At 46.2% G+C, this 13028-nt stretch overlaps 1 protein-coding gene and 1 long non-coding RNA gene across 2 annotated transcripts in view; one reads left to right on the top strand and one right to left on the bottom strand.

Annotated features, from left to right (window-relative positions):
* Positions 1 to 13028, bottom strand: part of LOC311518434 — a 34205-nt gene that overhangs the window by 1550 nt on the left and 19627 nt on the right. The window contains exon 2 of the long non-coding RNA XR_014710989.1: positions 8673 to 8807. This is a non-coding gene — a long non-coding RNA (uncharacterized lncRNA). The remainder of the gene's footprint in view (positions 1 to 8672; positions 8808 to 13028) is intronic.
* Positions 1 to 13028, top strand: part of ACSS1 (acyl-CoA synthetase short chain family member 1) — a gene marked incomplete at its 5' end in the record, with an annotated part of 82782 nt that overhangs the window by 55524 nt on the left and 14230 nt on the right. Inside the window, 5 exons of the mRNA XM_084624254.1 lie at positions 221 to 368; positions 1449 to 1586; positions 3254 to 3346; positions 9728 to 9840; positions 12641 to 12767. Of these exons, the coding sequence (XP_084480380.1) occupies positions 221 to 368; positions 1449 to 1586; positions 3254 to 3346; positions 9728 to 9840; positions 12641 to 12767 (619 nt within the window). The remainder of the gene's footprint in view (positions 1 to 220; positions 369 to 1448; positions 1587 to 3253; positions 3347 to 9727; positions 9841 to 12640; positions 12768 to 13028) is intronic.

Raw genomic sequence — 13028 nt, 5'->3', positions numbered from 1 at the left:
CCACAGGATTTGGCCCACTCCTTGTATGAGCGGTGGTATAGCCTCCCATCCTTAGGCCAGCCTTGCCTCTGTGCATTTATAGCTCGTCTGTCTGTTCATGCTTACTTTGTGTATATGCTTTAAATGATTTTTTGCTGGCTGAGTTGAAATAATTGATCCGGTGCAGCATATGTTAGTTCTTTCAGCATTACGAAAACAGCGTCACTGTTTATCTTTGCAGCATGTGTTTGACTACCAGCAAGGTGATGTTTTTGGTTGTGTGGCTGATACTGGCTGGATCACAGGACATAGCTATGTTGTATATGGACCACTCTGTAACGGAGGCACCTCTGTCCTGTTTGAAAGCACTCCACTGTATCCTGACCCAGGTGAGGGCATGATGGTCGCAGTTTTAATTAAACATGTATATGGTTTAGGAGCCTATCAAGGGTGACCTGGCTACCTTAGTAGATGTATTCTCTTTCCTATTATCACCGGTCCCATTTCTTTTGAGGATGTGACCATACAAACCAGGAATGTGTAATACCCAGGGTAATAAAGGTGCCATCAGTATTATATTATAGATCAGAGGTTGGCAAACTATGGCCCATGGGCCACATCCAGCCCGCGGGACCATCCTGCCTGGCCCCTGAACTCCCGGCTGGGGAGGCTAGCCCCCAGCCCCTCCCCTCCCCTGCAGCAACGCCGCTGCATGGGCAGCATGGCTTGTGCCCGCTACCTCCCAGGCTTTCCAATAAGCCAGTCCTGCCGCTGGCATGGTAAGGGGAGGGGGGGTTGGATAAGGGGCAGGAGGTCCCGGGGGAAAGTCAGGAGACAGGGAGTGGTTGGATGGGGCAGAGGTTTGGGGGGGCGGGCGATCAGGAGACAGGGAGCAGGGGGGGTTGGATAGGTGATGGGGTCCCAGGGTGGCAGAGGGTGCCGGGAGGGGCGGGGGGACAGGGACTGGGGGCGTTGGATAAGGGGTGGAGTCCTGGGGGGGCAGTTAGGGACAGGGGTCCCGGGATGGGGCAGTCAGGGGACAAGGTGTGGGCGTGGGGGGTTGGATGGGTCGGGGTCCCCGGAGGGCCTGTCAGGGGTGTGGATAGGGGTGTCAGGGGACAGGGAGCAGGGGCCATTGGATGGGGGTGGTCAGGGGACAAGGAGCAGGGGAAGCTGGATGGGTCGGGGGTTCTGAGGGGGGCAGTCAGGGGGCTGGAAGTGGGAGGGGGCGGATAGGGGGTGGGGTCCAGGCTGTTTGGGGAGGCACAGCGTTCCCTACCCAGCCCTCCATACCATTTCGCAATCCCGATGTGGCCCTCGGGCCAAAAAGTTTGCCCACCCCTGCTCTAGCTACAGCAGATAGTTGCTGTAGAGTTTTGTCTTAGTGTTTACTTCAGCGTTCAGCGTTTGTAACAGTAGCTTTGTTCCGTAACCAGACAGACTAAAGAAGAATATTTGGGATTTTGCAGGTCGTTATTGGGAAACTGTACAGAGGTTAAAAATTAATCAGTTTTACGGTGCACCTACTGCTGTACGCCTGCTGCTGAAGTATGGAGATAAGTGGGTGAAGAAGTATGACAGATCTTCCTTAAAAACCCTGGGATCAGGTGAGAGGAATAGATGTTCTTTCAAATACAGGTTTCACATACAGTTGTTTAGTTACTATTTATGTAGAAAAAATAAAGAGCCCAATGCCAGGGCAATTGAATAAATATCTTTGAATTATCCCCCATTTCCTAGATTCCTTTATGAGAATAACGTTCTCCGGAAAAAGATGCCAAAAATTCCGTTGTGCTTGTGACTTCATAGAGCATTAATAGTTCTAAGGCTTGAGATGCTTAGACAGCCCCTGCATGAGCATTGTTTCGATTTTCTAAATACCCCCCAAATTACCTTCAGTTAGTACTTACCTTCTCTTAGATTCCTTTTTGCTTTTCACCAGTCCTAGGAAAGGAATGTCTTAAATTGTGAGGTTCATATTTAGGGCCCTACCAAATTCACAGCTATGAACAATATGTCACGGACTATGAATTCTGATCTTTTGTGTGCCTTTACCCTATACTCTACAGATTTCCTGGGGGAGACCCCAGCGTTTCTCAAACTGGGGGTCTCAACCCAAAAGGGGCTGCAGAGGAGTCACAAGGTTATTGTAGGGGGGGCTGTGGCATTACCGCCCTCACATCTGCACGGCCTTCAGAGCTGGGCGGCCGGAGAGCAGCAGTTGCTGGCCAGGTGCCCAGCTCTGAAGGCAGCTCCCCGTCAGCGGCAGCGCAGAAGGAAGGGTGGCAATACCAGCCCATCCCATCCTTACTTCTGCGTTGCTGCTGGCGGGGGCTCTGCCTTCAGAGCTGGGATCCTGGCCAGCAGCCGCCGCTCTCCGGCCGCCCAGCGGTGAAGGGAGCATTGCCACCAGCAGCAGCACAAGTAACGGTGGCAATACTGAGAGCCCCCTACAATAATCTTGCGACCCCCCCCCCAACAACCCTCTTTTGGGTCAGGACCCCTACAGTGACAACACTGTGACATTTCAGATTTAAATAGCTGAAACCATGTAATTTGTAATTTTTAAAATCCTAGCATCATGAAATTGACCAAAATGGACGGTGAATTTGGTAGGGCCCTACTCATATAACACAGGCACCATGAGCTTCTTCTCATGCCTCAGCAAAATGCTATCAGTAGTTACTAGGTGTAGACAAATTATTTATGATCAGAAATGCCTGGCGTTGCAGGCATGCGATGGATTTAGGCTCAGCAGAACTCGATTTTCCTTTTTTTTAAAAATAATTTCAATGGATAATATTGATTATTTTTAAGCATTTAAAATTTTTTATCTATTTAAATTTTCAAAGTTGCACAAAATTACGGGTTTTAAGCTTTTTTTTTTTTTCAATTTTTATCAATTTACTTTTTCATAGTTGAGGGAAATTAAGGAGGGAATAAGACCATAATTATTCAATGACAGACGTTGAGATTTAGAAAGTTAAACACAAATTGTCAAAATCACATGTCAAAATATGCAAAGCAAATATTCTTAAATCAAACTATAATAAGTTCTCAAGTAGCATTTTGCTTACTTTGCCTATCTGTAATTTCAATTATTATCAATGGAAATATTTTTGGATGGTTTGCTGTTTATGGTGATATTGACATATACCGACATTTACCAATAAAATCTAATTCTTCCAAGCCTATATGTGGGGAAGGGAAAGCACACTGCATACAAATCCTTTCACCAGAATTCACTCTTCTTTCTTTACTGTTTTGGATTTAGTGGGAGAACCAATTAACCATGAAGCTTGGCAATGGTTCTACAATGTAGTGGGAGACAGCCGGTGCACCCTTGTTGACACCTGGTGGCAAACAGGTAAAAAGCACTCATGGGGAGGGAAAACAGGTTCACAGGGAATTCTCATGGAGTGATGAGAAAGTGGTGACAACTTTGCCACCTTTTGGAGATTTTTTTCCCTGAAACATTTCGAGTTTTCAGCAGACTTTGATCCGCTCTTTAAACTGGCTGAAACCCAGCAATGTTTTTTCATGAAACATTTTCACTGAAATTTTGAACATTTGGAAGTTTGGACCAGTTCTAGAAGCAGAAAACAATTTTTATTGTTCAGTTGAAAGTGAAAGGCTGCTGTCTGAAGTGGAAACCACACAGTAGTTATTCTGACAACTGAACTTTTCTTTATCATGAAAACCTATGTAATGTACGGCAAACTGTAACATTGAATCACAGATTCTGCCTAGGTATTTGTTTGTCCTGTTTCCCTATGGAAAATAGAACTGTGTAGCCAAGGGTATTTGTTTCATTACTAGAGCACCGGAAAATACAGTTAAAATTGCTTTGTTTTGTTTTGTTTCAGGAGGGACATGGGGAGAAGTTGTTATGCTATTTTGCAGTTAGCTGTCTGCAGCACTCCCCGTGTGAATGAAGTAGCTTTATTTGACAGTGAAGGAAGGGTTGCCATGTTGCGACTTAAGGGGACTTTTGCACTGAGCCATCTCACAGAAAGCAGGAGTGCACTTCTGTAATTCATCAATTTGCTTAGGCTGGTTCTTGTGCATCCCATCTTTATGAAGTGCGGCTTGCCTCTCAGCTACATGAACGCCAGTTTGTAATGCTTTAGTAATGGAAAGGGGCCTTAACTTGGATGTAAATAAAATCTGCTCCTTAGGTGTCTTTACATGACCAGAGTGCGTCAGGGTGGGTTTGTGTGAGTGACAGTCAGGCCCATACTGTCAATCTGTTGCCTGGATTGGCTATGTCTAGTCCCAGAGGGTATAACTATACTCGTGGCTGGCCCATGCCAGCTGACTCGGGCTCGTGGGGCTCAGGCTAAGGGGGTTTTTAACTGAGGTGTAGACATTTGCATTTGGGATGGAGCCCAGGCTCTGGGACCCTCCCTCTTGCGGTGTACAAGAGCCCAGGCTCCAGCCCGAGCTGAAATATCTATACCCCAATGAAGCAGCCCTGCAAGCCCAAGTCTTGCGAGCCTGAGTCAGCTGACATGGGCCAGCCATGGGCATTTAATTGCAATATAGACATACCGTGAGGTCACTAAAGAAAAATGCAGTAATCTTTACTCTTCTTATTGAAAGACTTCACTGAAGTAAATCCTCCTCTAGACCCTTCCCTGCTCATACCCCAACAACAGGTTCCTGTTCTTCCCTGTCATATGATGGTGGGAAAGAATCTCTTTCTTCTCTCACTGAACAAGGAACTTAGTTGCAGTAAGGAAGCCAGTGTTAGTTCTGAAACAGCTTTCTGTCTCCCTTTTTGTGCTTCCAAAGTTTTACAGCTTCTGCCTTGAATCTTCCCCAGCTCCCCTCCTGCCTAACTTTTTGCTACAGACTTAAAGAAATAGTACACATATCCTCACGCTGCCCTCTCCCTCTCCTCTGCCAAAGGAGACCCCTCCCATTTCCCTAGCCTCCCATCCAGTGCCGATGCAGCAGGTGAATTGATTACCATAGTGTCAGCTCAATTTCACCTTTCGCAATCAATGTAATTTACTTTATTAATTGGCCTTTGTCCTCTATGGACCATTGTCTTTGGAAGCAGCGGTATGTCACCAGAGAATAAAGCTGAACGGGCATAAAGATTAGCAAACCATACTTTAAGAATCCATTTGAAAGTATTTGGGTGAGTAGATAAGGTGAGAGGGGGATTATGAGAGAGAATTTGTTTGTGTTTGTGTGTGTGTGAGAGAGAGAGAGAGAGAAATTAAGGTGGCTCTTAGGCCATGTCTATATTAGCGGCACAGCTGTACGTAGCTGCTCTATGCTGACAGGAGAGAGCTTTCCCATCGACGGAACTAAACCAGCCCCAGCACTAGCTGCATTGGCAGGAGAAACTCTCCCACCAACATAGCGGAGAGCACGCCACCACTTATGTCGCTTGGAGGGGGTGTTATTTTCACAGCCCTGAGTGCCAAGTTTCATTGACATGTGCGGTAGTGGAGGCGTGGCCTTCGTGTTACTATGTTAGGCAGTGGGGTCTGTGCTAATATGACTGAGTGATAATATGATTCAAAGCTGGTCTGATTTTCAGGTCTAGTTTTAAATGATGTAGAATAGAGACTAGACTGTTTAGCTTTTGAATTAGAGCGACACCAAAGATAAACTGTTGTAAATGATTCTCGAGGCACTAAATTGTATTATAGAATAAATAAGGGCTGTTCTTAGAAACACGTCCCTTAATAGGGCATTTCGATGCTTGGGTTCTTCTTTCTCAGTCACACAAAGGGTATATGGCTTCTGCTAATGGACTTGCTCCTGCTCCCATTAAAAAACCCCAGCAAAACTCTCATCAACTTCAGTTGGAGTAAGATTATGAATGTTTGCCAGCTAGCTAGACATATTCACATTGAATCATGTGTTAACAAAAAGTAGTGACCCAAGAAAAGTTAACTTTTTTCTACTAATTTGTAAATAAAGCTTGACCCAAGAATGGATTGTGAGTTGCTCCACAAGTTACTAGATTTATTGAATGGAAAGACAGAAGCAGAAAGTAGATAAGGAGCGCAGGACGATAAGGCTTTAAATAAGAGCCTTTCTGCATAGAAATTCCATTTGTGCCTCTTTCTTAAGAGCCAGATCATACCTTCTGTGATAAAGCCCACAAGAAGTGCACAGATGGTCTAGGAAACTCTGTGAGTTCATCTGGTGGAATTGCTAACTGGTGTTCCCCTCTGAGTGGAGGGGGCAAGGAGCACCCAAACCCAGTAGATCCTGGAGATCCTAAGTTGGAGCTCCTCCTCCTAGGCAGCATTGCTCACCAAGGAGTTTTGCTGACATTGGGTACCCCAGTCATGACTGCATCCTGCTCTTCTCCTTAGAGAGCGTTAGTGCCCCTGCAGAGTCAGCTAAGAAGCACGCTTTGTTTCTAAGAAAATCTGTGAAGAAAATCTGTGTTGGTTTCCACAGTAGTGAATTGACTGGGCGGTACAGAATAGAACAGCTGTGGCTTTGGCTTCATTGGAGTGCTACAAACTCTGTCGGAGGAGTGTAGGAGCACTCAAAATAGGTGGGGGAGGAGAGAAGGTTGGGTGACTGTCAACAGGAAATAGTTAAGGAAACAGGTGAAACCACAAGCACGCCTGGGTGATATTTAAGCAAAAGCCTGTTTGTGCTTAACACATTGCAGAGGCGTTCAAAGACTTGCGTGACCATTGCTGAGAGATTCTGTCAAGGTCATTGTCAGCTTGGACTATGTGACAAGCAAATACAAGGTGTGCACATTCAGAGTACCCACACACCGCAGTACCTGGCTTTGCAACGTGCCGCTTTGGAGTGGATTCTCCCTCTTTCTGGAGTTCTTTGCCGTCTCTTAATTAAAGACCAATTTAGTTAAACTGCTGTAAAACCCCTGCATGGACTTGCTGACACTGATTTCAATCTGGCTTGTGTCAACTTAGCTGAAGTTGACTGTTTACCACAATAAGCTAAATTGCTGTAAGCTATTTTTAAACCAGTTTAATAGTGTCCACACAGAAATGTGCACTGGTTTAACTAGATCAGTGGGAAAAAAAATCCCTTTAGTTACATCAGTGCAAGTTGGAGCATAGGCTCTGCCTAAGGTACTGCCCACTGTGAATAAGGGTGGAAAGTTGTAATTTCCTCCCATTCTTTGCATTGTCTTGCCTTTGTTTTCTCTTTTTCCTTTCTTCAGGGATTTTGCCTCATTCACCCCCTACCACCTTGCATCTCTCCCTTGGATCTGCACTGCTCTACTGGCTGTTACATAGTCAGTCATTGTGCTGTGTAGCAGATGGCCTGGCCTATATTTTAAATGTTGTTTTACAGTACTGTGATTTTAATTAATGTTCAGTTATATTGAACATCCGTTACAACGGAGCTAAACAGACATACTGTACATGCAGCATGAGCTTTGTACTCTGTCACCTTCATTACTGTGAAATATTAGGTGCAGTTCTTCCCGGATTCTGTCTGTGCGAGTAGAGGATGGTGTATGTTTTCCAAAACAGGAAAGTGCTGGCAAAGCCTTAAGACAATCATGTTACATTGCACAGAAGTTTCTGATGTGTACACTGTCCCTGAAGGAAGAGACTTCCAAAATCATTTTCCATTTGATACATAAGCATAAGCCAGCTCTGAGGCCTGTTTTCAGTGGAGTGATACCTCAGCTCTGTGGTTCCACTTAGAGATACCTTCTTCTCCACCTAGTTATAGAGGAGGGACTAGAGGCAAATCATAGGTTCTGTCTGTGTAGTCACTGAAGCCAGTGGAGCAATGTGGATTTACACCAGTCAAGGACACAGCTCATAGATTTTTAAAGCCTAACATTCCAGCCTCTTTGCTTCTGTTTTGTGCATCTGAATTAGTGTCAGGATATAAAAGATCTGATTAAGGTTGAAATCTCTGATCTGATTTAACATTTATCCCAGCAGAAATGAGGAAAGAATGATTAAGAGGCTCAGTTCAGAATGGAAAATAATCTCAGGATGCCCCTAATGGGTGGGCTATTCTAATACTGCATAATAATAGTAATTTAGTCTCACAAAGCGCTTTGCATACAAATTCCTCAAAGTGCTGTACAAACAGCACAAGAAAATAAATCCCTTAATATTTTGTGCTTATATCCCCACTGCTACAAAACAATCCCTAGTGGGGTAGGAAATGGGGCTGAAGAGCATTTTCCAGGTAGCATCATGTGTAAGAAAGGAATCTGAAAATGTGTAAATGCCACATTAGTGCTCCCTACATCCAGCTCTCGTTGATTTCCACGGAATTAATTTATTTCCTGGATAACTCTAGGAGTGTGTGTGTTAATTTAGGGTCACACTCTAGGAAGAGAGTGCATGGGCTGAATCAATGGGCTGCTCCTTCTTAGAAATGTACTTGCTAGGTGCAAGACTAAGGCATGCAATCCTTACCCCCATTTGTAATGCTGGTGTGCATGCAGACCGCAGCTGCTACTACAAAGTATGTGGGCCACTGCTTCCCTTCCTGCATGCTGCTTTGGCCACTGCTTCCCTTCCTGCATGCTGCTTTGGCCACTGCTCCCCTTCCTGCATGCTGCTTTGGCCACTGCTCCTCTGCTCCTGCAGCTTTAAAGTTAATGGGAGCTTTGCCATTGATGTCAGTGAGCACAGGCCCAGGCCCTTGGAATCAGTTACCCCAATGCAGTGCACAGTGATGCTGCTCTGCACCTGAGGCCAGCTGCTTACCTGGGCTGCGTTATTTCTCTCTGTCGTCTCTTTATAAATGCGGACGTCTGTTTTTGTGTGGCTTACGAGGTCCAAGACATCCAGATGTTTTGCACGGATAGGTCAGTCAACCTTCAGTTAATGGTTTGGGACATCCTGGTGTTCAAAAGATACAGATGTGCAGAGTTCAGAGGAGAGCAAACTTAGTGGTGAAGTGTTTAGAAAAGAATATGCAGAAAGAAAGTCAGAGAGAAGAGGAGGAAAGGAATGCACATATTAATAATTCTCCCAATGTAGTTGTTACGGTAACCTGGAGACCAGAACCCCACCCTGCTAGGCACTGTATAAACAGAGCAAAAGGTGGCTGCTGTCCGAAAGAGCTTACAATCGAAGTTTGTTGAGCCACAACAGGTGGGTGTGGCAGATGGGGTGAGCACAAGGCAACAACGATAGAGTTATGAAGAGTGCGACAAGCAGTAGTCACAGCTCACCAGTGGCTAACCATTGCCAAGTGTTTTGTAGGCATCATGGCACCGGTGGGTTTGAAGGAGAATATGATGATGTAGCAGCCGCTGTTTGGATTCTCAAAATCATTTCTGACCTCATACCTTTCCCGACTTTGTACTCTGCACTATCTGTCCAGCAGATGGAGAGGAAATGTGTTTTCCCCTTAAAATGTGTATACTGTGGGTACTGTTCGGTAAAGTCTCATCTCTGCCTCAAAGAGTTCTAGAGGCAAGGTGGGTGAGGTAAACTCTTTTATTGGACCAACTTCGGTTGGTGAGAGGCCAGCTTTCGAGCTACCCTGAGCTCTGCTTCAGATCAGCTCCGTGTAAGCTCGTCTCTCTCACCGACAGCAGTTGGTCCAAGAAAAGGTATCCCCTCCCCTGCCTTGTCTCGCTCGTTTCCTGGGACCATCATGTTCACTGCAACAATCAAAGCGTTCTTAGCTGGGAGGGTGCCTGTGATTTGCTGGTCTTGTGTAGCCGAGCAAAGTAGGTACTTGCTTTAATCCAGCCTCGCCTGCCATTCCAGTGTGTCGGCCCGGCATATTTACTTTCCCGCTGCTCTTCCAGAAACAGGCGGCATCTGCATTGCTCCCCGGCCCTCGGAGGAAGGAGCTGACATCATTCCTGCTATGGCAATGAGACCATTCTTTGGGATTGTCCCGGCACTGATGGATGAGAACGTGAGTTGGGACTGTGCTCTGCCACTGGGGGCAATGGTGCAAAGGCAGGGAAAGAGCTGCCGGAGATGCTGCTTTTGGGGTTGTCAGGCTAATTCCACTATTTAATGCCAAAAGCATGTAGGAAAAGGAGATGGAAAATGTTTTGTGCCTCATCTGTTCCAATGATACCGGAGGGAATCAAGCCATATTCATGCATATTTAAGTGTTCTAGTTAGAAAGCCGATGGTGAGTAGCAAGGTAATGTTTTTGGACTGGCTCCTATGTGATAGTGATGATTGTATAATGTAAGTGCCAATGCTGCAGACACTCATACATGTGTGTAACTTTTCTCACGCATAGTCTCACTGGAGCCAACGGGACTGGCATGAGTGAAGTGCACTGGGAACACAGCCAACTTATAGCTTTGTAGGGAATTGTTCTCCTTAAAAATGTTTGCTGAATGTGCATTGTAGCCAATGAAACCCGCCTGTGATCTCCGCAGTCTCCGTTGGAGTCAGGCTCGGTGTGTCTGTGGGCATCCGTTGATACTGCTGAGAAATATAGATTCTGAAAGTTGGGGACGTGACCTTAGACAAAATGTTTCCATTTTTAGCAGCCCCTTTTCCCACAGTGAGAAGATCTTCATTGCCCAGTGGTGAGGCAGTGTTGTCTAATACCTTGGGCACAGGGTGAAGTCCCAAAATGTCTGAGCTCCAGGCCAGTCTGTATCGTTGATTTGGGGCCTGATCTGTGTGGGCAGTGCCCCATAGGCCACAGTGGATTTTGGCATGGGCTGAGGGGCCTACCCACACAGGCCTGACTGAAAACTTGGGGCCTTGCTGTATAGCCTTAGGCAAGTCACTTAGGACCGGGTTTTCAAAGGTATTTTGGTGCCTAGTGGGATTTTCCAAAGCACCTAAGTATGTTAGGCACCTAACACCCACTAAAATCAACAAGACTTAGGTACTAAACCTGCTCGGATGCTTTCACAAATCCTGCTAGGCACCTATATGTATCTTGGGCGTGTAAATACCTTTGCCAACCTGACCCTTAGCCTCTCTGCCTCAGTTTCCTCAGCTGTAAAACAGGAATAATCATAGAATATCAGGGTTGGAAGGGACCTCAGGTGGTCATCTAGTCCAACCCCCTGCTCAAAAGCAGGACCCATCCCCAATTAAATCATCCCAGCCAGGGCTTTGTCAAGCCTGACCTTAAAAACTTCTAAGGAAGGAGATTCCACCACCTCCCTAGGCCACGCATTCCAGTGTTTCACCACCCTCCTAGTGAAAAAGTTTTTCCTAATATCCAACCTAAACCTCCCCCACTGCAACTTGAGACCATTACTCCTTGTCCTGTCCTTTTCCACCACTGAGAATAGTCTAGAACCATCCTCTCTGGAACCACCTCTCAGGTAGTTGAAAGCAGCTATCAAATCCCCCCTCATTCTTCTCTTCCGCAGACTAAACAATCCCAGCTCCCCCAGCCTCTCCTCATAAGTCATGTGTTCCAGACCCCTAATCATTTTTGTTGCCCTTCGCTGGACTCTTTCCAATTTTTCCACATCCTTCTTGTAGTGGGGGGCCCAAAACTGGACACAGTACTCCAGATGAGGCCTCACCAATGTCGACTAGAGGGGGACGATCACGTCCCTCGATCTGCTCGCTATGCCCCTACTTATACATCCCAAAATGCCATTGGCCTTCTTGGCAACAAGGGCACACTGCTGACTCATATCCAGCTTCTCGTCCACTTAACTCATCTTCACAACTCATCAATACTTAACTCATCTTCACAACATCTGTTTGAGACAGGCAGATAACAGGGGTGATGTGACAGCTGCAGTAACTTCCTGAGTGAGGGAGAGGAAGGGAATGAAGTGCACTACTGTGGTTTGGGTCATGGGAGTTACTGATGCTCTGAGGGACCTTGGCCTCTCTAGCCAACAGCTGTTCTGGAGCTATTAGCAGTCCCCTCAGCCTAGCTGAGGTGGCTTAGGAAGAACACTGCTCTCCCACCGGAGGCTGTGGCCCAGGGCTGAGTTGGTGAGAGGATGGAGAGTGGTGATGTGGTGCTGCTGCAAAGGCACTCAGGGCTGCCCTGTGCCTGTACTGGGCACGGAGTCAGCCACGGCAGCTCCTGGCTGAAGAAGGTGCCGGCCCTTCTGCCACTGAGCTGGGCTCCGCTCTGGCACCAGTTTGGTCCACATCCTGGATTCATAATGCTGAAGAGTGGGGTTCTGTGAATCTTGTATTGTTCTTTGCACTCCAAGGGGTCACCTATCTTTCCTTTTGTGTGAATAGCGTATTATTCATAGAATCACATGCTCTGTTGTTTGTGTACATGAATGATGAAAGCATGACATAGACAATGCTTCCTTAGAGGTTTTTAAGGTCAGGCTTGACAAAACCCTGGCTGGGATGATTTAACTGGGAATTGGTCCTGCTTTGAGCAAGGGGTTGGACTAGATGACCTTCTGGGGTCCCTTCCAACCCTGATATTCTATGATTCTAATGCACAGTAATTCCTCTAGTGGGTACATTTCCCCCCCCCCCATGTTCAACTGCTGCCAAAATGTGAGTGAGAAACATTAAGAATAAACCATTGCAATAATAGACACTGAGTCTGTGAATCTGCAGAATATGAAGGGCTCTCACTTGCCCTGGTGTAAAACAGGAGTGACACCTTTGAAGTCAACGTAAAACTGGGGTAAGATCAGAATCTGGCTCAACATAGCTAGATAGTACTAACCAGCTACTTTCCTTTAATCTGAGATGTTTCCCAACATCTGGGCTGATGATCCTTCCTGTGCTTGGATCAACAGGGAAGAGTTATAGAAGGAAATGATGTCTCTGGTGCTCTGTGCATTGCACAGCCCTGGCCTGGCCTGGCAAGAACCATCTATGGAGATGATCAGAGATTTATAGATACTTATTTCAAAAAGTATCCAGGTAAGGATGGTGTCAGGGAAGAATGTTGGACTACAATGTCAGTACCCAGCGGGTTTTTAGCAGTGCTATATTGTACGGTTTTTCTGAGATATTGTTCTAGTAATTGGCTACTGTGTATCTTTACTGTGTATCCTCTACTGGATGGAATCAAAACTGCTTAAATGCAGTTGTGCTTTAAGGGTATGTCTACACAGCAAAGAAAGCCCTGTGGCTGGCACTTGTGGAGCTCGGGCTGCGGGGCTGTTTCATTGCTGTGTGGCT

The sequence above is a fragment of the Lepidochelys olivacea genome (assembly GCF_965140295.1).
Source record: "Lepidochelys olivacea isolate rLepOli2 genome assembly, chromosome: 3".
NCBI lineage: Eukaryota > Metazoa > Chordata > Testudines > Cheloniidae > Lepidochelys > Lepidochelys olivacea.
The sequence above is the reverse complement of the archived record's forward strand: the minus strand, read 5'-3'. Positions and strand labels throughout refer to the sequence as shown.